The 24201-nt window shown below is 46.0% G+C and overlaps 1 protein-coding gene across 1 annotated transcript in view; it reads right to left on the bottom strand.

The window, feature by feature from the left end:
* ppm1g (protein phosphatase, Mg2+/Mn2+ dependent, 1G) overlaps window positions 1-24201 on the bottom strand; it is a 53737-nt gene that overhangs the window by 12683 nt on the left and 16853 nt on the right. Inside the window, exons 4-7 of the mRNA XM_072513404.1 lie at window positions 16038-16164; window positions 10459-10964; window positions 5566-5712; window positions 4280-4514 (exon numbers count right to left, since the gene is read on the bottom strand). Of these exons, the coding sequence (XP_072369505.1) occupies window positions 4280-4514; window positions 5566-5712; window positions 10459-10964; window positions 16038-16164 (1015 nt within the window). The remainder of the gene's footprint in view (window positions 1-4279; window positions 4515-5565; window positions 5713-10458; window positions 10965-16037; window positions 16165-24201) is intronic.

The raw sequence follows: 24201 nt of genomic DNA, 5'->3' as shown, positions 1-24201 counted from the left end.
AGAAGGTGAAGTTTGGACTGCTGTATCCGGCCCGTCTTTGAGTCACTTATGAGGAGCAACATTTTTACTTTGAGTTGCCCGAGGAAGCAATGGACTTCGCTGGAAGAAAAGAGCTGGCAGTGGACTGAGGTGTTTGAACTTTGCTGCAGCCTTCTTGTTAAAAATGTTTTTGTTTTGGGGCTTTATCTGTAATGCCTTCTGTATTGATTCTGGGGCTGCCGCATATTTGTGTGAGTTAAAGTTTGCATTTGTACTGATGGGGGATGGAGGTGTGAATTTTAGATGTGGGCGTTTAAAAAAAAAACTTTCTTTGTGTTTCTCTCAGTCAATTGGGCGGGGATTGTTTTCTTTTGCATACGCGAGTCTGAGCGGGGAGGGGGGGGCATAAGGTGGGAAAATGTCTGGCATCATGGGCGGGGGCTACCAAGCTAGCTGGCTCACGGAAGCACAGTGGGGGATGGGCAGATGTTAAGCTTGTTGAAGGGGGTGGTTTGCATATTGCTGTTATGGGGGGGCGTAATTGTTCTGCTGACGGGGAATTGGTTTTGCTGGGGGACAAGAGGGAAGTCGGGGACGGAGGCTGCCTGGGGGCAGACCTGCGGATGCGTGGGGTGCCCGCTGGAGGACTGGCCCAAGAAATGTGATGTTTGATCGGTGGAGGGGAGAGAAAGCCCCCCAACCAGGCTGATCACATGGAAAGTTAGAGGGCTAAATGGGCCGGTTAAGAGAGCACGCGTTTTCACGCACTTTAGGGGATTGAAGGCAGATGTGGCAATGTTACAGGGGACGTACCTTAGGGTAACCCATCAGATTAGATTAAGGAAGGGATGGGTCGGACAGGTTTTTCACTCGGGACTGGACTCTAAGACTAGAGGGGTCGCGATTCTGATTAATAAGCGAGTGTCATTCGAGGCGTGAACAGTTGCGGATGTGGGAGGCTGTTACGTCATGGTTAGTGGGAAGCTGGAAGGGCTGCCTGTGGTTGCTCGTGAATGTGTATGCGCCAAATTGGGATGATGTGGAGTTCACAAGGAGGATGTTGGGGAAGATCCCGGGCCCACAGGGAGAAGGTAGGAAGGTAAATAGAGCAGAGACGGATCGACTGATAGGGGAAATACTTCAGGTCGACAGGAGATATGTGGGAGACCCCAGAGGCAGGGCTTTTAAGGGAATGACAGAGGCTACAGGCGGAGTTTGGCTTGTTAACTACAGGGAAGGCGGTGGAGCAGCTGAGGAAGGCGGGGGGGGGGGGGGGGGGGGGGGATATACGAATATGGAGAGAAGGCCAGCAGAATGCTTGCGCATCAGCTCAGAAAGAGGGAGGCAGCCAGGGAGATCGGGAATGTAAGGGACAGGGATAGGAACCTGGTTGGAGATTCAGCAGGGGTTATTAAGGCGTTTAAGGAGTTCTATAGCAGGTTGTACGAGTCGGAACCCCCAGCTGGGCCGGAGGGGATGAGGCAATTCTTAGGAGGGCGGAGGTTCCCGAAGGTGGATGAAGGGTTGGTAGAAGGGTTGGGGACCCCGATCGGGATGGAAGAAATAGCAGAAGGGCTGAAGGCCAGGCAGGCGGGTAAAGCCCCGGGACCAGATGGGTACCCAGTGGAGTTTTACAAAAAATTCTCTGGGATACTGGGGTCGCTGTTGATGAGGACATTTAATGAGGCAAGGGAGAGAGGGGTGCTTCCCCCGACGACGTCACAGGCCACAATCTCACTGATCCTGAAGCGGGATAAGGACCTGGAGCTATGCGTGTCCAACAGACCGATCTCCTCATTAAATGTAGACGCCAAACTATTGGCCAAAATCTTGTCCTCCAGGATCGAAGATTGCGTTCCGGACATGATTGGGGAGAACCAGACAGGATTTGTTAAGGGCAGGCAGTTGGCGGCCAATGTTAGAAGGCTGCTGAATGTGATGATGATGCCCCCAGAGGGTAGGGACGGAGAGGTAGTGGTTGCAATGGACACAGAGAAGGCATTTGATCGGGTGGAATTGACCTATCTGTGGGAGGTGCTGGGGCGGTTTGGGCTTGGACGGGGTTTCATCGACTGGGTTAGGCTGTTGTATCAGGCTCACATGGCGAGTGTACAGACGAACAGGTTGACATCGGGCTATTTTAGGCTGCACCGGGGGACGAGGCAGGGATGCCCGCTCTCCCCACTGCTGTTTGCGCTGGCCATAGAGCCACTGGCAATTACGCTGCAAGCCTCAGGGGGCTGTTTCGGGGAGGGGTGGAACACAGAGTCTCGCTATACGCAGATGACCTGCTTCTATATGTCTCGGACCCTCTAGAAGGGATGGAATTCTATGAGGATTCTGGGGGAATTTGGCCAGTTTTCACGTTTACAAATTGAACATGGGGAAAAGTGAGATGTTCGCGATCCAGGCAAGGGGGCAGGAGAGGCGATTGGGGGAGCTGCCATTTAGAGTGGTAGGGGAAGCTTTCGGTACCTAGGCACCCAGGTGGCATGGGAATCAGAACGGCTACATAAATTAAATTTGACCCGACTAGTAGACCAAATGAAGGAAGATTTCCGAAGGTGGGACATGCTCCCGTTGTCACTGGCTGGAAGGATACAGACAATGAAAATGACGGTCCTCCCGAGATTCCTGTGTGTTTTTCAGTGTCTCCCCATCTTTATTCCTTCTTTAAACGGGTCAATAAGGTAATCTCTGGCTTTGTATGGGCGGTAAGATCCCGCGAGTAAAAAAGGGGATGCTGGAGCGCAGCCGGGGGGCGGCGGGCTGGCGCTGCCGAACTTTAGTAATGACTATTGGGCGGCGAATATAGCCACGATTAGGAAGTGGGGGGGGGGGGGGGGGGGGGGGAGAGAGATGACGACTGAGTTTAGGTACCTGCAGGCGTGAGATTTCCTACACAGGCAGGTCTCCACCTTCCCACTCTTACCACCAAGGGGGATAAAGGACAGGGTCGTTTCCAGAATGTGGGTGGGAGGAGGGAGGGTTTCGGACATTTACAAGGAACTCATGGGGTCAGAGGAAACGCAGACTGAGGAGCTGAAACAGAAATGGGAAGAGGAGTTAGGAGGAGAGAGAGAGGACGGTCTCTGGGCGGACACGTTGAGTAGAGTCAACGCGTCCACAACATGTGCCAGGCTCAGCCTGATAACAGTTTAAGGTCGTTCACAGGGCTCACATGACGGTGGCCCGGATGAGCAGGTTCTTTGGGGTAGAAGATGCGCAAGGTGTGCGGGAGGGCCAGCGAACCATGTTCATATGTTCTGGGTATGCTCGAAGGTTAGGGGATTCTGGCAGGGGTTTGCGGATGTCAAGTCCAAGGTGTTAAAAACAAGGCTGGCACCGATTCCAGAGGTGGCGCTTTTCGGAATGTCGGAAAATCTGGGAATCCAGGAAGAGAAAGAGGTAGACGTTCTGGCCTTTGCCTCCCTGGTAACCCGGAGACGGGTATTATAAGCTTGGAGGGACTCAAAGCCCCCGAAGCCAGAAACCTGGCTAACTAACATGGCTGGCTTTCTCTGTCTGGAGAAAATCAAGTTTGCCCTGAGAGGGTCAATGTTAGGGGCAAATCTGAGCATCTCGCCGGCGGAGATGGTTCCTCCCATTAATCACATCATGCCCATCCCATTCCCCATCCCACTCAAATCCCATGACCTAGTTGCTTAAGTTTAAATATGATGTCCATAATTATCTACTCCCCAGAAATCATAAAAACCCATTAGGTTTTTCTTCGTAAACACACGCATGGCCAGAAATAATGATGATCTCACTTTTATGACAACTTAATTGCACCTTCTTTTAAACCAGGATTTAAAAAAAATTACTGCAGCAGATATATACACACTCTAACCCAGGCTTCTAAAATCATTACTGCAACAGATACATTTAACACAGCATATTTAACAATTTCTTACATTCATCACAGCACATTCAAGCCTCAACCAAAATTACTCATAGATATGAATGGTCAGCCCTATACAACAGACTATGAGAACTCTAATCTCTGGTGGCATCTCTGCCCTTCCCCAAGTCTGAGCTTTTAAACTGGACTGAAAATGGTAATGATAAATTTCTCATCAGGCAGCTAGAAAAATCTCTTTATGTTTAAGTCTGCAACTTGACATAGAAACATTACTTTCTATACCAAAATTATATGCAGAACTGAAAATACATAGGAGGAAGTTGCAATCGTGCAATGTAAGTGGTTCTGAAGGCATCCTATATCAAGTCATCAATATTTCTGGTTCAGTATATAGCTGGGAGTAGTAATTCTTAAGGGAGAAACAAAAATGATTACCTATTGCCCGAGAGAGGTTTAACCCGCCATTGACTCTCCCATCCAAAGTAACTTTTCCACCAGCATTCTTGATCCTGGCCAGTTCCACTTCATCTTCTGGTTTGTGATCATAGGACATGTCAATCGCCTTGCCGCTCTCCGAAACAACACACCGGGAATCTCCAGCATTGGCCACTATCAACTGCTTCCCACGGATCAGTGCCACAACAGCTGTCGTACCGCTGTCAGAGCCAGGCTAGGATTCAAAGACACTTCAGTGATTAATGCTTTCTACTACCAATGCACAATAAAGTGGCACTTATGTCCTGGATAGAATTGCCTTCAAGTGCCCGTTGGCTCTCTTAATATGGGATGCAGTGAAACTTGTAGGAAGCATAAATATAATAAATTTAACAGTCTGTATCCTAGCAATTAATGCCCTCTACATTCCAACCAAAATTAATTTCTGGCATAGTAGCATGAGAAAGGTATCACAAGAAAATAATCTCAAACCTGAAAGCTCACTTACTCTGAACCCAATGTTACTTCAGAATTGTCTATCTAAGCATTTAATTATGAACTGTTTTCAGTTGCTCTTTGGCATTCAGTATTGAAAACGCATCCAGTTCAGTGCCACTGACAAGCGTCCTAAATGTGTACAAAACTGCCTGTACTGTATCAAAACGGGATAAAATAAGCTAATGTCAATATTGACGAGGATATGTCAATCTATATCTGGCATTCAAACCAAAATAATTTATATTGACCCTGGATCTGGACTGAACGGAATTTAAACTGTGCAATATGCGGCTAGATTAGTGCTAGGTTTGACATGGCATGATGTCCTCACATGCAAACCAGCAAAGGAATCGAGGGTTATGGGGATAAGGCAGGAAAAGTGGAGTTGATGTTGATCAGATTAGCCATGACCTCATTGAATGGCGGAGCAAGCCCAATGGGCCGAGTGGCCTAATTCTGCTCCTACGTCTTATGGTTCCCCAGCACTAATATAATTTACTTAATCTTGCTACCAAGGCTCTCATCAATAGTTAACTCCTTGGGCAAAAGCACTGAGGGAAGCAATATCTGTTGAGCCATGCATAGCCAAAGCAGCAAGGTACATGACTGATGGCAGGGGCAATAAGGGATTTCCTACTTTCTGCTATCGTGCCACAGCACGGCATTAAAGTCCTTGATTCATACACATTTAAAGGTTTGAAATTCATCAGTGAATTTCAGATTAGCACATGGGACAACAGTATATTCTTTTGAAATTTATGTGGAACACCTGCAAAGGCTATGCATACCTCCTCTTTACCATCCATTCCAGGCAACATAATATCATCTTCCTCTTCTGCATCGTCACTATCATCTTGCTCTTCTTCCTCCTCCTCCGCTTCCTCCTCATCTTCCTCCTCCCCTTCACTGCTGTATTCTTCCTCTTCACTGCAATCCTGCCAATGAAAGATTTAATAAAGCACCAGTCACATAGCAATTCAAAAGCTCCTCTTGTCAGTGATATAAAAATATAGCAAAATAATTGGTAAAAATTCCTAATTATGGAAAATTAAATGTGCTGAAAAAGAAAAGACTTGCATTTGTATAGCACCTTTCATGACCGGCAGACATCTCAAACGGCTTTAAAGTCTATGTTACGGTTAAGAAAGGGGGACAGCCAATCCAATCCAGCTAATTTGCGCAGTTAGCTCCCACAAACAGCAATTTGGCCAGAAGACCTGTTTTTTTTGTGATGTTGATTGGGGGATAAATATTGGCCAGGACACTCGGGATTACTCCCCAAAATTTCACAGGCGGCACGATGGCGTAGAGGTTAACATTACTGCCTCACAGCGCCGAGGACCTGGGTTCGACCCTGGCCCCGGGTCACTGTCCATGTGGAGTTTGCACATTCTCCCTGTGTTGGCCTGGGTCTCACCCCCACAACCCAAAAAGATGTGCAGGGCAGGTGAATTGGCCACGCTAAATTGCCCCTTAATTGGGAAAAACAGAATTGGGTACTCAAATTATTCTTTAAAAACTCTCTGAAATAGTGCCATGGAATCCTTTACTCCAACCGGAGGGTAGATGGGGCTTCGGTTTACGATTCATCAGAAAGATGGTACCTCTGACAATGCGGTAATCCCTCAGTACTGCACAGGTATGTCAGTTTGTCAAAACGAAGGAGAGATGAGGACACAATTCCATTTATAATATTTACTATTCACCAGACGAACATCACTAGTGAAGATTGTCAGAAATAGAAAGTCCCCAGTCAAATACAACATGGCCAGCTAACGTCAGAGCTAACCTTCCAATACACCTCCTCACCCTTGGAACAGAATGGCTCAAAATTATTTGGTTTCGTTTTTGTTATGTATTAATGTTGATACTCCCAACGGTAACTAGGGTTATTTATAACATTTTGTTATATTTCCTTTCCAATTTACACATAAATAAAAATATTAACCATGTTGATCCAGGCATCAATGCAGTACACATTTTAAATTATTTCCAGAAAATGTGGAGGTTTGCACCTATTTGGCAACACATAATATAAACACAACATTGATTCAGGTTAATGCCATTTCTGATGCAGAGAACCTCGCAGCATATAGGGTATAGATTATATATCATGAGTCTGTAGACAAATTCAAATCTCCTGCTCCTACTCCATACTGTTCAATACTGATCTTTTGCAAATAACACATTTCCTGTAAAAGGGAAGACTAGACTCTGATTCAACAGTCTGTGGTTGACAAATTTCACAATCTAATCACCTTTAATTTACACATCAACAACCAGTGGAACCGACAGTGCTATGTATCTTATAGCTCAGAACTCTTATCAAGTCAACTTTAATCGCATTAGCGGAATAGAACAATTTCTCACTCTTCATAACTAATCCCTCAACTTTAAAATATCAACTTTTTTTGATTTTTTTTATATGGACCACTCAAAATTGCACATGGTACATCAACTATACTCCAATTAAGGTCTTCTACAATTTCAAAATGATCTCTGTGTTTCTATATTCTACATCTTCAGATACAAATCCAAGGATTTGCCTCTATTTTTGGTCTTATCTAGTTGGCTGTTACCTGCAAATGACCCATATATCTGCACACCAAGGTCCGACCTTCTTGTATCCAAAACACATGACTTAATTTCCTTACTTTGATCTGGAACTGCCATCTGTCTCCCTGCCCTCTCAACCTATTTATCCTTCTTCTTGTCTTTCGAAATGCTGGATACCATTTTCTCTCTCCTCAATATTTAGTGCCAGGTCTTCATTATCAAGACTGATCACAGATACACAGCACAGTGGTCTGAACAGACCCCTCCAGGATGCTAGCACATCTTTCCAATCCAACAAAATTCCTTTTACTGCTATCTTTTGCTTTCTGCCTGCCAACTTGGCACTCCATCCACATGACAACAGCCCCCTTAATAGGTTCTTACATGAGTATTTTGTCAATTTGGGGGGGGCGGGGGAATCCATTGAAGCTACATCAATCTGATCCATTGGTCCTGATCAAAAGAGAGCATTAATCCTCTTAACAGTACCAAAGGACCAAAAAAAAATGAACAACAGCTGCAGTAACTGATAAAAGCACTCCAATCACCAGGTATTAAGATGATAGGTATGGTACGGCAGCACAGTAGCACAAGTGGATAGCACTGTGGCTTCACTGCGCCAGGGTCCCAGGTTCGATTCCCTGCTGGGTCACTGTCTGTGCGGAGTCTGCACGTTCTCCCCGTGTCTGCGTGGGTTTCCTCTGGGTGCTCCGGTTTCCTCCCACAGTCCAAAGACATGCAGGTTAGGTCGATTGGCCATGATAAATTGCCCTAGGACTTGGCTCCCCACTCTGCAACTGGATCCCCGATTTTCTGACCAACAGACCACGATCAGTAAGAATGAACAACACCTCCTCCACAATAGTCCTCAACACCGGCGCCCCGCAAGGCTGCGTACTTAGCCCCCTACTCTACTCCCTGCACACACACGACTGCATGGCAAAACTTGGTTCCAACTCCATCTACAAGTTTGCTGACGATACGACCATAGTGGGCCGGATATAGAAAAATGACGAGTCCGAATACAGGAGGGAGATAGAGAATCTAGTGGAGTGGTGTAGCGACAACAATCTCTCCCTCAATGCCAGCAAAACTAAAGAGCTGGTCATTGACTAGAGGAAGCAAAGTACTGTACACACCACCCGTCAGCATCAACGGGGCCGAGGTGTCATTGGTCAGATGGTCAGCAGTTTCAAATTCCTAGGGGTGCACATCTCCAAAAATCTGTCCTGGTCCACCCACGTCGACGCTACCACCAAGAAAGCACAACAGCGCCTATACTTCCTCAGGAAACTAAGGAAATTCGGCATGTCCACATTAACCCGTACCAACTTTTACAGATGCACCATAGAAAGCATTCTATCGGGCTGCATCACAGCCTGGTATGGCAACTGCTCGGCCCAGGACCACAAGAAACTTCAGAGAGTCGTGAACACCGCCCAGTCCATCACACGAACCTGCCTCCCATCGGGCAGTAAAATCAAAGATCCCTCCCACCCGGCTTACTCACTCTTCCAACTTCTTCTATCGGGCAGGAGATACAGAAGTCTGAGAACACGCATGAACAGACTCAAAAACAGCTTCTTCCCCACTGTTAACAGACTCCTAAATGACCCTCTTATGGACTGACCTCATTAACACTACACCCTGTTTGCTTCATCCGATGCCAGTGCCTATATAGTTACATTGTATTTGTTGTGTTGCCATATTATGTATTTTCTTTTATTCCCTTTTCTTCTCATGTACTTAATGATCTGTTGAGCTGCTCGCAGAAAAATACTTTTCACTGTACCTCGGTACACGTGACAATAAACAAATCCAATCCAATCCTTAGTGACCAAAAAGGTTAGGAGGGGTTATTGGGTTACGGTGGAAGTGGGGGCTTAAGTGGGTCGGTGCAGACTCGATGAGCCCAATGGCCTCCTTCTACACTATGTTCTATATAAATTAGAAAAGAGCCAGTCTAAAAATGATTAAAACAGCAATTGGAAAAGATTCTAGCAACAATTGGTCAAGGTGTCTCAATGTATTCCCTCATTTATTGCTCAAGGGTTCAAGCCAGTTTCTTTCAGCTCTGTTGCACAAGCCATGGAGATCCTCATACTTCAATATGCCGTCTCTCTGGAATCAGCGCACAAAATGCATGCAGCTTCTTTGGAACAAGATGAATGTTTACAGCTAATTTCATATATGGTGTTTGCTGCCAGTAGAAAATAAAATATCAAATTAAGTCCAACAAGCAATTGTCCAACAATTCATATCCTTTCAGATTAAAAAGCAGCCCTAGCCCTGCAAGATTCTGCATTTAAGTAATAGTTGCGCAAAGGTAACTGATTTAATCTCACAGCTGCCACGCCAGAATGCTGAAGGTGCTACAGACTAGGAAAACACCAGGTCTGCCCAATCCATGCTAGCTGATTGATATCACCGCAAAGAGGTGTGTACACATCAGATCATACCAGCCGACCAAAGTTTTCATGTGCAGAATGACAATGTATCAGAAAGCAAGCCGCAGCAGTGGAACCGTACGTAACCTGGCATAAAAGTTGCATTTTTGGAAATGTGGGGGTGAAAAGGGAGCAAATGGAAGGCAAAGAGAAAAAGTACGCTCAAGTCTAAACACTGATCACAATACTTTTGACTTGCAACATCACAAGGATGCAAGTAATTAAATTCATAGTTCAATCTGGTTGTCATACCTCAGCAAAAAAAGGCTACAGGTACTTACAGACTTGCATTAAGTGAGCAAATCAGGAGTTGGGAGCTTTCCTCTGATGATTTTTTTGGGTGCCGAATGTGGAAGGAAAGTGGTTGTTCAGACAGAGCCTGAAACACCAGGGAAACCTCTCTCTTGGTAATGAAATTTTACAAGTGCTTCATAACAGTTTCTATCACAAAAAGCAGCTACAGAACGTCATCACACCCTAAAGCCCAAAGCCAACAAGATATTACTGAGTAATTTCCGCTTTTGTCTCAGGGCCCGAATACTCTTGGCTTTACCAATCACTGGACTGGCAGTCAAAAAGATACCTATTCAAATGCTAGATCAAGCTCAGTTTCCTCAATTGCTCTTAGAATGAAAGGCTCTTCAAAAGGGAAAACCGGAGAAGAAATGAAATTGTTACCTCTTCACTGTCCTCTTCTGCTTCTTCAGACTCATCCTCACTGTCCTCAAAGAAGGCCGACTTGGCTGCCCGCTGTGATTTGGCAGATGACGAGCAGGATGGTCCAGCATCAGCTGTGGAGGATGATACAACAGCCTCTTCAGAGGTGCCCTTGCTGGCTTTGGCAGCTTCTTTATCTGAACCAGATCCAGTAGTGCTATCCCCACTTGCCAGCGCTGCTTCCTCACCTCTGCAATCCGAGCTAGAGGAGATTCCCACAGTCTCCTCTGATTTCCCATTTTTGTTCTTTATCTCACCCATGCTCACTTCACTGCTCTCCAGCTCTCCATTAATCTCCTTGTCAGATTTGTTTTTATCGCCATCTTTGAGCAGCGGTTTCTTGACAGTGGGGGAAGTTTTGCTCTTTGCATGTTTGGCACTGTTCTGATTTTGCCCGTATCGGGTGAGTAACTCTTCAATTGTCATTGTGGCCTCTTCGTGTAAAAGTGCAGCCTCCTCATGGTCAACTGAAAGAAAAAAAGAAACAAAGAAAGTCTGTTGAACTATATGGGGGCGGGAATCTCTCATCAGTTATAAATGGGTTTAGGGAATTGGCACAAATGTACTTGGGAGGGAGGAATGTATTTACCATACATGTGCTCATGTAGCCTGATCTACATAGAAAAACGTCCCCTACCAAAAGAATCTAACCTTTAATTTAATGGCAATTCACATTAAAATTACCAAGCAAAATTCTCATTTTATGCCAGATAGAATCCACAAGTAAATCCACCCTGTTGTTTTTCATTTCTGCTGGTGCATACCTATACACTTATCTTCTACTTCTCCAGCAGCCATTATTAAATTTCTTCCCCTTGGATTTATTGCCTCTCGCCATATCTAATGTCTTGGGATATTTCGCAGAATTCTAATATCAACACTGCAAACTTAGGTTGCATGTGATCAGAAGGGACGGCCGCGGTTTAAAGATGAGAACACTTGAACAGCACAAGTTACAAATCAAAATCCTATTGGCAAAAGAGAAGCAAAGCTAGGAGGAAAATGAGATGATCTGCCTACAACGTAATTCCCCCTTTCCATGTTCAGATTCCAGTAAACGTTTGATGTTCTATTGATACTTTAGACACTAAGGAATCTCCGAGCCAGTTTATCGCAAGATGAAATCTTGGTAAGCATCTGGAATAGCCAACCAGAGAATGAAGTTTCAGATTATTGCCACTCAAATTGCTACCCAACCTTCATTAGGAAGGATGTAAAACACTTGTGGCTAGTACTTAATTGAGAATAAACACGGTTGATGATAATTTGTTACTTAAAGGTACATCACCTTCTACTGTTCACTTGCTGCTGAAGGTTTGAAGAGAACTGTTGAAACTCATTGGGCGAATTTCTGAGACATTTTTCAAAATTTTACCAATACTATCAACATCTTGTCATGTTAAAAGAACAAGTGCTGTGCTATCCCACATAGAGGAATCACGAGGAGAAAAGAAGTGGTAAAAGGCTAAGGCTCCCACTTGGTTTTCAGGAGAAATGGGAAGAGGTTAAGGCTAGGAGCAGCACAGCTGCTGCAGGAGTGGTACAAGGGGGGCAGGGCTGGACACCTTCCATCCTGCAGATCCAGGACATCCCTCCTCCCTCCACTTTTCTCCTCCAGGGGGACCTGCAGCACCACGGTGGAGAACCCTCGACCAGGGGCATCCTGAAACATGCCACTGTACATCTGCCAGCCTAATCCATACCTTCATTAGAAGTGGGTGTATTACGATCACAGACCAGACCCCAACAGTGGCTAGGATACTGGACCGAAACACTAATATTTTAGTTTATTTTCTAAGATTGTGTGGAAAGAGTGATTCACTCCAGGAGTGAGTTATGAAGAAATAGGACATGGTTATTTTTAAAACAAAAATCTTTATTGTGAATACAATAGTATTAAATTTTTTTACCTAACACCCAAAAAGAACAGCTTACAATCACCCCTTAAACACTACTACGCAATTTCTCATTAAACAATAAGAAACATACAAGCTCTCAATCTATCTTACTGTGGGAGAATTGCTAACTCGGGTCAGGCAGATCAGAATTCAACTCGCCTCTCCAAAGCTTTTCAAAATGTCTCTCTGCATTCCTTGTTTATTACATTAGAACTGTTGCCCCCAATGCGATCCCCCCCCCCCCCGCCCCCGCCCCCCCGAAGTCTCAACACACGAAAAGGTTCCTCTGTCCACCCCCTCACCCTTCCACACCTGCGCAAGGCACCCCACATCCGATCCTCGCCACGTGAAAAATGCCAGCCTGGCAGTACCCCTGCCAACTGGCACTGCCAAGGTGCCCAGGTGGCACCAGCAGTGCCAGGGTGCCATCTTGACAAACACCCGGGGGCCTCACTTTTCACTGTACCCCGGTACACATGACAATAAACAAATCCTATCCAATCCCATGGGAGACCTTGAGTACCGTTCCGCTGGCCCCAGTTTCTGGAGGCCAGCACGGAACGGTATTTGTCCAAGGTCTCCAAGGCAAAGGAGTTAGATCCCACACCTTGCTTAGATCGTGGGAACGCATATTAGAGTGAGGCTAGCTGTTCCCCACAATGGGCTGGACTCACATTGCAATGTCTCGCGAGATCGTGTTAGATCTTACAAGGCGTGGCATGCCAGGTAGATCCCAGAAGTGGGATATCCTGGTCACGTTGCGCCACCCTGCTTTTCAGGAGTAAGGCGACCAATAAATTTCGCCAAGTGTCTAATTAGCGCCGGAATGCTAAACCTGCAGATGGTTCTTTCAGCAACTTTAGACACGTTCAAATTATTGTGATCAGGCAGGATCAAGAAATCATGCTCTCCTGAAACTGGAGGATTCTCTACACTTTTGCTGCCTTTCCTTTGTACTCTGGAGTGGAGAACTAACTAATGGTGGTTCTAAAGATCTTGCAACGGTCAAACAGGCATGCTTTAATAGCACAAAATTCATTTAAGGCAGGCCTATGTTCAACCTTTTATCACATAAAACCAATCTTATGCACAAGTCTACAAAGTAAAAATTATTGGAATGCTACACAACACAGCATATGAGAGATACTTTTAATCACCCCAAAATACAGCTGCCATCTATAATCACCAGTATATCACCCTACCACACAGATCCAAAAAAACATATCAGACACCGGTTTGATGGAAACTAATTTACATTCCAGCTCAAATAGAGGCTTACTTACACTTTTGGGGGGTGCCATGCTCTCCCTGTTTGCGGGGCCTCTGCTGGCTATCTGGCCTGGCCTCTGCTCTCACCCTTGCAGATCTGGTTGCTACCCAACCCTGGACTCTGGTCAAGTTGCCCCACTGCCAACCGAAAACCTCGTCACCAATGCGTGCCTGGCCCTCGCATCTCCCGACTTGGGTGAATGAGCCTCGAAGGCCACGTGTGCTCCCGGCTGGCTGCTGATGCTGGCTGTCTGGCCTGGCCGTTGGTCTCTTGTTGGTCCACTTGTGCCCAGCCCTTTCACTCTCAGCTTTGACCTCTGGTCGAGTTGCCCCGCTGCTCCCTGAAAGCCAGACTTTGTCGCTTGCCCAGTCTTCATGCCTCACCTTTCTGTGCGTGTGCACCTGGCAGGTTGCCGCTGGGTGTTGGCTTTATCTGGCCTAGCCTTTGGTTGCCCGCCCTCCTCAGGAGGTTGAGGGTCGCTCCGCTGCGCCGCTTGATGTCTGTTGGTCAGCGTCTCCCTCCTTGCAGTGTAGTAGACTTCGCAGGCTCGCACCCCGATGTTAGGTCAGTGGTCTCACTTTTGCCTCGGGCTGCTGCCGAGCCGAATGTCAGAAACCTGGCTGCTGTTTCACTCAATGAAAGTGAAGAAACTTCACTCCAATTCAGGAGATCCGTCTGAACTGCTCTAAAAGTTTCCACCACCTCTCAATGCAAACTGCTTTCCTGCTCTAAAAGAAGAATCCACCAATCAGAGCCCGATGTTGTTCTGTATTACCTGCTTTCTTGAGTCTGTCAGCAAATTTAGAGCTACCAGGTTCTGATTGGTGCTCCTTTACCAGTCACCTCTCAGTATGGGGCCAACCCATTGGCTGGGGCCCCTTGCTGCCCTGCTCTGTGTTGCATTGTAAGTCTGCCTCTCTGTGAACCCAAGAAAAATTCAGATGCACACCTTTACAGTTCACTAGTGACGACAGTAATATGGTTTAAGCATTAGCAAAAGAAAACATCCTTTTCATGGCTCATTTTTTTTTTTTAATTAGCGTACCCAATTCATTTTTTCCAATTAAGGATCAATTTTAACGTGGCCAATCCACCTAGCCTGCACATCTTTTGGGTTGTGGGGGCGAAACCCTCAGACACGGGGAGAATGTGCAAACTCCACACAAACAGTGACCCAGAGCCGGGATCGAACCTGGGACCTCAGCGTCGTGAGGCAGCAATGCTAACCACTGCGCCACCGTGCTGCCCTTTCATTGCTCATATAAACTTAAACATGCAACTGCATGAGAAACACATTATATATATGCAATCGGGGTCGCTTAGCTCAATTGGCTAGATGGCTGGTTTGTGATGCGGAACAACAACAGCGTGGGTTCAATTCCTCTACCGGCTGAGGTTACCATTAAGGCCATGCTTTCTCAATCTTGCTTGAAGTGTGGTGATCCTCAGGTTAAAATCACCACCTGCCAGCTCTCTCTCAAAAGGGGACAGCAACCTACGGTCCTTGGAGACTATGGTGATTTTCGTATATACTCAAAATGAAAGTTATACTAAATTACTGATGATTAATTTAACATCTCATTTCACCTTTTATTATTTAAGTTGGGCTGCAGGAGAGTGTTTGATGAAATAATTAATTCAGCTTTATTTTCTGAAGCAGAAGATTCCTTGTAATTAGAATGTTTATTACATTAGAACTGTTGCACCAAGCTGATTTGGGGAAAGGTTCTTGCTCAAAATGATAAATTAAACATTTAAGATAGTCTTTCTCATCACATCTGTATCTGCCTTATTCTTTTCAAACTTGGTTGCTCTTATAAGTTTTATTTTGGTTGCAGGGAGCGAGGAAGGAATAAGGGTGGAAAATGGGGAAAACAACAAAATTGTCATAAGCAGTTGCATGATTCTTCGCAAAAATGCAGTCCCGGTTTTCAATAAATTAAATCACAAGGCATACATCTAAAAGTGTAATTCCTTAAGATCATTATTTATGCATTCTGGTCCTTGGCCATCAGTAGGCAGAGAATCAGCTTTAATCACTTTTAAAATTCTTATGGGATGTGGGCATTGTTAGCGAGACGAGCATTTGTTGCCCACCCAACTGGCCCTATGCGGTGGTGGTGAGCTGGCTTCTTGAACCACTGGAGTCCAAGTGGTGCAGATACACCCACAGTGCTGTTAGGAAGGGAGTGAAGTGCTTCGATCCACTGACAGTAAAGAAACAGTGATCTAATTTCCAAGTCAAGATGTTGTGCAGCTTGGAACGGAACTTGGTATGACAGCATTTCAATGCCTATAAATTTATTTTATTTTGTGGAACTGCGTCGCATTTCCACCCCATTTAAAAACCATTTACTTCTAACTCAACTTACCATCATCTTCGTCAGCAACTTTCTCGCCGTCATCCTCCTGAGGTCGGCCTGCAATCTGGGCAAGTTCCTTGATCACTATTTCATCTGTAAGCTTGCCATCTATGGACAGAAAGGCATCTTCCAGTGCCTTGAATTCAAAAGACAAAAAACAAAAATAAATCAAGAGATCTTAATATCAAATTACCTTTTCTGAATACCAGTCACAAGAAAAAGCATAGTGGATATAATTGGGAATGAAAGGAGTTTTCTTTGGAGTTATGCTGAAAGAGCAAGAGAAAATAAAATCATACAAACTGGACTCAGTAATAACTGCTTATTGTCTATAACCTCATCGTACTACATTATCCTTAAAAAGAACATTCTAAAATGACTCCTGCACACGTCTACTGAAACCGTGCACTAATGGTCAAACTCAGGAGGGCAATGGTGAGAAAGTAGGACCAAATCAGTTCAGCAGTAGCACTGCTGTCTCACGGCGCTGACGACCCGGATTTGATCTGTCTGTGTGGAGTTTGCACATTCTCCCAGTGTCTTCGTGGGTTTCACCCCCACAACCCAAAAGATTGTGGTGGATTGGCCATGCTAAATTGCCTCTTAATTGGAAAAAAATAATTGGGTACTCTAAATTATTATTATTATTTTTTTTTTAAAAAAAGGTCAGGGCTGAATTTAGTGCATTTGAGTGCTATAGTGAGAGTTTGGTGACAGAGGGAGTATAAGACTTCATTTTTATCTAAAGTCTTGGCTTTCTTTTATTTAGTTAATTAACTTAAAAGTTGCTGTTTGGTTTAGAAGGTGAATTTTCAATCAGCTTTAAACAAAGCTTCTACTTGTAGGCACTTGCAGCTGGAGCTTGTTAATTAGTTAATTGGATTAGGCCAGTTTTCAGAGGCTAGATTCACAGTATAAAAGTGATCCCCTACAGTGCAGACTTTGTTTGCACTGAGTGCTGAATTTGGTGCATTTGAGTGCTGAATTTGGTGCATTTGAGTGCTGAATTTGGTGCATTTGAGTGCTATAGTGAGTTTGGTGACTGAGGGAGTGCTGAATTTGGTGCATTTGAGTGCTATAGTGAGAGTTTGGTGACTGAGGGAGTGCTGAATTTGGTGCATTTGAGTGCTATAGTGAGAGTTTGGTGACTGAGGGAGTGCTGAATTTGGTGCATTTGAGTGCTATAGTGAGAGTTTGGTGACTGAGGGAGTTAGGTGAGGAGGGAGTAAGGTACTCCTTTCATTTTGTTTCCGACATTTCCGCAAAGAGTGAGAAGAGATCCAGGAGTTTACAGAAAGTGCAGCTGACTGGGAGCAGAGTCGGAGGGCGGAGATCCAGTTGGTCCACAGGGCAGCTATATTCTGTAAGGTTAAGAGGGGATGGAGGCTAGGCCAGTTGCATGCTCCTCCTGTAGGATGTGGGTGGTGAGGGATACCACCGGTGTCCCCGCTGACTATACCTGCGGGAAGTGCACCCAACTCCAGCTCCTCAAAGACCGTGTTAGGGAACTGGAGCTGAAGCTGGATGAACTTCGGATCATCCGGGAGGCAGAGGGGGTGATAGAGAAGAGTTACAGGGAGTTAACCACACCCAAGGTACAGGACAAGAATAGTTGGGTTACAGTCAGGGGAAAAAAAACCAAAACAGGCAGACAGTGCAGGGATCCCTCGTGGTGTTCCCCTTCAAAACAAGTATACCGTTTTGGATGCTGTTGGGGGGGGGGATGACCTACCGGGGGAAGGCCTTAGCGGCCAGGTCTCTGGCACTGAGTCTGGCTCTGGGACTCAGAAGAGAAGGGGGGAGAATAGAAAAGCAATAGTTGTAGGAGATTCAATGGTTAGGGGAATAGATAGGAGATTCTGTGGTCGTGAGCGAGACTCCCGGAAGGTATGTTGCCTCCCGGGTGCCAGGGATGTCTCGGATCGTGTCTTCAGGATTCTTAAGGGGGAGGGGGAGCAGCCAGAAGTCGTGGTGCACATTGGTACCAACGGCGCAGGTAGGAAAGGGGCGTGGAGGTAATAAACGAGTTTAGGGAGTTAGGCTGGAAGTTAAAAGCCAGGACAGACAGAGTTGTCATCTCTGGTTTGTTGCTGGTGTCACGTGATAGCGAGGCTAGGAATAGGGAGAGAGTGCAGCTGAACACATGACTGCAGGAATAGTGTAGGAGGGAGGGCTTCAGGTATTTGGATAATTGGAGCGCATTCTGGGGAAGGTGGGACCTGTACAAGCAGGACGGGTTGCATCTGAACCAGAGGGGCACCAATATCCTGGGAGGGAGGTTTTCTAGTACTCTTCGGGAGGGTTTAAACTAATTTGGCAGGGGAATGGGAACCGGATTTGTAGTCCAGCAACTAAGGTAGCCGATATTCAGGACGCCAAAGCGTGTAATGAGGCAGTGGGGAAGGGAACACTGACAAAGGAGAGTACTTGCAGGCACGGAGATGGGTTGAAGTGTGTACACTTCAACGCAAGAAGCATCAGGAATTGGGTGGGTGAACTTAAGGCATGGATCGCTACTTGGGACTACGATGTGGTGGCCATCACGGAAACTTGGATAGAAGAGGGGCAGAAATGGTTGTTGGAGGTCCCTGGTTATAGATGTTTCAATAAGATTAGGGAGGGTGGTAAAAGAGGTGGGGGGTGGCATTGTTAATTAGAGATAGTATAACAGCTACAGAAAGGCAGTTCGAGGAGGATCAGCCTACTGAGGTAGTATGGGTTGAAGTCGGAAATAGGAAAGGAGCAGTCACCTTGTTAGGAGTTTTCTATAGGCCCCCCAATAGTAGCAGAGATGTGGAGGAACAGATTGGGAAACAGATTTTGGAAAGGTGCAGAAGTCACAGGGTAGTAGTCATGGGTGACTTTAACTTCCCAAACATTGAGTGGAAACTCTTTAGATCAAATAGTTTGGATGGGGTGGTGTTTGTGCAGTGTGTCCAGGAAGCTTTTCTAACACAGTATGTAGATTGTCCGACCAGAGGAGGGGCAATATTGGATTTAGTACTTGGTAATGAACCAGGGCAAGTGATAGATTTGTTAGTGGGGGAGCATTTTGGAGATAGTGACCACAATTCTGTGACTTTCACTTTAGTAATGGAGAGGGATAGGTGCGTGCAACAGGGCAAGGTTTACAATTGGGGGAAGGGTAAATACGATGTTGTCAGACAAGAATTGAAGTGCATAAGTTGGGAATATAGGCTGTCAGGGAAGGACACAAGTGAAATGTGGATCTTGTTCAAGGAATAGGTACTACGTGTCCTTGATATGTATGTCCCTGTCAGGCAGGGAAGAGATGGTTGAGTGAGGGAACCATGGTTGACAAGAGAGGTTGAATGTCTTGTTAAGAGGAAAAAGGAGACTTATGTAAGGCTGAGGAAACAAGGTTCAGACAGGGCGTTGGAGGGATACAAGATAGCCAGGAGGGAACTGAAGAAAGGGATTAGGAGAGCTAAGAGAGGGCATGAACAATCTTTGGCGGGTAGGATCAAGGAAAACCCCAAGCCTTTTACACATGTGAGGAATATGAGAATGACTAGAGCGAGGGTAGGTCTGATCAAGGACAGTAGCGGACGATTGTGTATTGAGTCTGAAGAGATAGGTCTTAAACGTGTACTTTTCTTCTGTATTTACAAATGAGAGGTGCCATACTGTTGGAGAGGACAGTGTGAAACAGACTGGTAAGCTCGAGGAAATACTTGTTAGGAAGGAAGATGTGTTGGTCATTTAAAAAAACTTGAGGATAGACAGGTCCCCCGGGCCTGACGGGATACATCCAAGGATTCTATGGGAAGCAAGAGATGAAATTGCAGAGCCGTTGGCAATGATCTTTTCGTCCTCACTGTCAACAGGGGTGGTACCAGGGGATTGGAAAGTGGCGAATGTCATGCCCCTGTTCAAAAAAGGGACTAGGGATAACCCTGGGAATTACAGGCCAGTTAGTCTTACTTCAGTGGTATGCAAAGTCATGGAAAGGGTACTGAAGGATAGGATTTCTGAGCACCTGGAAAGGCACTGCTTGATTAGGGATAGTCAGCATGGATTTGTGAAGGGTAGGTCTTGCCTTACAAGTCTTATTGAATTCTTTGTGGAGGTGACCAAGCATGTGGATGAAGGTAAAGCAGTGGATGTAGCGTACATGGATTTTAGTAAGGTATTTGATAAGGTTCCCCATGGTAGGCTTCTGCAGAAAGTAAGGAGGCATGGGATAGTGGGAAATTTGGCCAGTTGGATAACTAACTGGCTAACCGATAGAAGTCAGAGAGTGGTGGTGGATGACAAATATTCAGCCTGGATCCCAGTTACCAGTGGCGTACGGCAGGGATCAGTTCTGGGTCCTCTGCTGTTTGTGATTTTCATTAATGACTTGGAAGAGGGAGTTGAAGGGTGGGTCAGTACATTTGCAGACAATACAAAGATTGGTGGAGTTGTGGATAGTGAGGAGGGCTGTTGTCAGCTGCAAAGAGACATAGATAGGATGCAGAGCTGGGCTGAGAAGTGGCAGATGGAGTTTAACCCTGAAAAGTGAGAGTTTGTCCATTTTGGAAGAACAAATATGAATGCGGAATACAGGGTTAACGGTAGAGTTCTTGGCAATGTGGAGGAGCAGAGAGATCTTGGGGTCTATGTTCATACATCTTTGAAAGTTGCCACTCAAGTGGATAGAGCTGTGAAGAAGGCCTATGGTGTGCTAGCGTTCATTAACAGAGGGATTGAATTTAAGAGCCGTGAGGTGATGATGCAGCTGTACAAAACCTTGATACGGCCACATTTGGAGTACTGTGTACAGTTCTGGTCACCTCATTTTAGGAAGGATGTGGAAGCTTTGGAAAAGGTGCAAAGGAGATTTACCAGGATGTTGCCTGGAATGGAGAGTAGGTCTTACGAGGAAAGGTTGAGGGTGCTAGGCCTTTTCTCATTAGAACGGAGAAGGATGAGGGGCGACTTGATAGAGGTTTATAAGATGATCAGGGGAATAGATAGACAGTCAGAGACTTTTTCCCCGGGTGGAACAAACCATTACAAGGGGACATAAATTTAAGGTGAATGGTGGAAGATATAGGGGGGATGTCAGAGGTAGGTTCTTTACCCAGAGAGTAGTGGGGGCATGGAATGCACTGCCTGTGGAAGTAGTTGAGTCGGAAACATTAGGGACCTTCAAGCAGCTATTGGATAGGTGCATGGATTACGGTAAAATGATATAGTGTAGATTTATTTGTTCTTGAGGGCAGCACGGTAGCATTGTGGATAGCACAATTGCTTCACAGCTCCAGGTCCCAGGTTCGATTCTGGCTTGGGTCGCTGTCTGTGCGGAGTCTGCACATCCTCCCCGTGTCTGCGTGGGTTTCCTCCGGGTGCTCCGGTTTCCTCCCACAGTCCAAAGATGTGCAGGTTCGGTGGATTGGCCATGATAAATTGCCCTTAGTGTCCAAAATTGCCCTTAGTGTTGGATGGAGGTGTTGACTTTGGGTAGGGTGCTCTTTCCAAGAGCCGGTGCAGACTCAATGGACCGAATGGCCTCCTTCTGCACTGTAAATCCAATGATAATCTAGGACAAAGGTTCGGCACAACATGGTGGGCCGAAGGTCCTGTTCTGTGCTGTATTTTTCTATGTTCTATAAGGTCCTTACAGATGCTGCCAGGCCTGTTGAGGTTTTCCAGCATTTTATCTTTTGGTTTCAGCAGTAGCAGCCTGCCACTGTGTCAGAAGGTGGAGAGTTGAAATTCAACACCAGGCTAGGTTTAAAGTGAGAGGGGAGAGATACAAAAGGGAGCTCTTCCGGGGCAGGTGTGACCTGTCTAAGAAGGACGGGTTGCATCTAAACCGGAGAGGCATAAATATCCTGGCCGCGAGGTTTGCTAGTGTCACACGGGAGGGTTTAAACTAGTATGGCAGGGGGGTGGGCACGGGAGCAATAGGTCAGAAGGTGAGAGCATTGAGGGAGAACTAGGGAATAGGGACAGTGTGGCTCTGAGGCAGAGCAGACGGGGAGAAGTTGCTGAACACAGTGGGTCTGGTGGCCTGAAGTGCATATGTTTTAATGCAAGAAGTATTACGGGTAAGGCAGATGAACTTAGAGCTTGGATTAGTACTTGGAACTATGATGTTGTTGCCATTACAGAGACCTGGTTGAGGGAAGGGCAGGATTGGCAGCTAAACGTTCCAGGATTTAGATGTTTCAGGCAGGATAGAGGGGGATGTAAAAGGGGAGGTGGAGTTGCGCTACTTGTTCGGGAGAATATCACAGCTGTACTGCGAGAGGACACCTCAGAGGGCAGTGAGGCTATATGGGTAGAGATCAGGAATAAGAAGGGTGCAGTCACAATGTTGGGGGTATACTACAGGCCTCCCAACAGCCAGCGGGAGATAGAGGAGCAGATAGGTAGACAGATTTTGGAAAAGAGTAAAAACAACAGGGTTGTGGTGATGGGAGACTTCAACTTCCCCAATATTGACTGGGACTCACTTAGTGCCAGGGGCTTACACGGGGCGGAGTTTGTAAGGAGCATCCAGGAGGGCTTCTTAAAACAATATGTAGACAGTCCAACTAGGGAAGGGGCGGTACTGGACCTGGTATTGGGGAATGAGCCCGGCCAGGTGGTAGATGTTTCAGTAGGGGAGCATTTCGGTAACAGTGACCACAATTCAGTAAGTTTAAAGTACTGGTGGACAAGGATAAGAGTGGTCCGAGGATGAATGTGCTAAATTGGGGGAAGGCTAATTATAACAATATTAGGCGGGAACTGAAGAACATAGATTGGGGGCGGATGTTTGAGGGCAAATCAACATCTGACATGTGGGAGGCTTTCAAGTGTCAGTTGAAAGGAATACAGGACCGGCATGTTCCTGTGAGGAAGAAAGATAAATACAGCAATTTTCGGGAACCTTGGATGACGAGTGATATTGTAGGCCTCGTCAAAAAGAAAAAGGAGGCATTTGTCAGGGCTAAAAGGCTGGGAACAGACGAAGCCTGCCTGGAATATAAGGAAAGTAGGAAGGAACTTAAGCAAGGAGTCAGGAGGGCTAGAAGGGGTCACGAAAAGTCATTGGCAAATAGGGTTAAGGAAAATCCCAAGGCTTTTTACACGTACATAAAAAGCAAGAGGGTAGCCAGGGAAAGGGTTGGCCCACTGAAGGATAGGCAAGGGAATCTATGTGTGGAGCCAGAGGAAATGGGCGAGGTACTAAATGAATACTTTGCATCAGTATTCACCAAAGAGAAGGAATTGGTAGATGTTGAGTCTGGAGAAGGGGGTGTAGATAGCCTGGGTCACATTGTGATCCAAAAAGACGAGGTGCTGGGTGTCTTAAAAAATATTATGGTAGATAAGTCCCCAGGGCCTGATGGGATCTACCCCAGAATACTGAAGGAGGCTGGAGAGGAAATTGCTGAGGCCTTGACAGAAATCTTTGGATCCTCGCTGTCTTCAGGGGATGTCCTGGAGGACTGGAGAATAGCCAATGTTGTTCCTCTGTTTAAGAAGGGTAGCAAGGATAATCCCGGGAACTACAGGCCGGTGAGCCTTACTTCAGTGTTAGGGAAATTACTGGAGAGAATTCTTCGAGACAGGATCTACTCCCATTTGGAAGCAAATGGACGTATTAGTGAGAGGCAGCACGGTTGTGAAGGGGAGGTCGTGTCTCACTAACTTGATAGAGTTTTTCGAGGAGGTCACTAAGATGATTGATGCAGGTAGGGCAGTAGATGTTGTCTATATGGACTTCAGTAAGGCCTTTGACAAGGTCCCTCATGGTAGACTAGTACAAAAGGTGAAGTCACACGGGATCAGGGGTGAGCTGGCAAGGTGGATACAGAACTGGCTAGGCCATAGAAGGCAGAGAGTAGCAATGGAGGGATGCTTTTCTAATTGGAGGGCTGTGACCAGTGAATGGTAGAACCCTCAAGAGTATTGAAAGTCAAAGAGATCTAGGAGTACAGGTCCACAGGTCATTGAAAGGGGCAACACAGGTGGAGAAGGTAGTCAAGAAGGCATACGGCATGCTTGCCTTCATTGGCCGGGGCATTGAGTATAAGAATTGGCAAGTCATGTTGCAGCTGTATAGAACCTTAGTTAGGCCACACTTGGGAGTATAGTGTTCAATTCTGGTCGCCACACTACCAGAAGGATGTGGAGGCTTTGGAGAGGGTGCAAAAGAGATTTACCAGAATGTTGC

This window comes from Scyliorhinus torazame, chromosome 1 (genome assembly GCF_047496885.1).
Source record: "Scyliorhinus torazame isolate Kashiwa2021f chromosome 1, sScyTor2.1, whole genome shotgun sequence".
In the NCBI taxonomy this organism is placed as follows: domain Eukaryota; kingdom Metazoa; phylum Chordata; class Chondrichthyes; order Carcharhiniformes; family Scyliorhinidae; genus Scyliorhinus; species Scyliorhinus torazame.
This window is presented reverse-complemented; position numbering and strand designations above follow the sequence as displayed.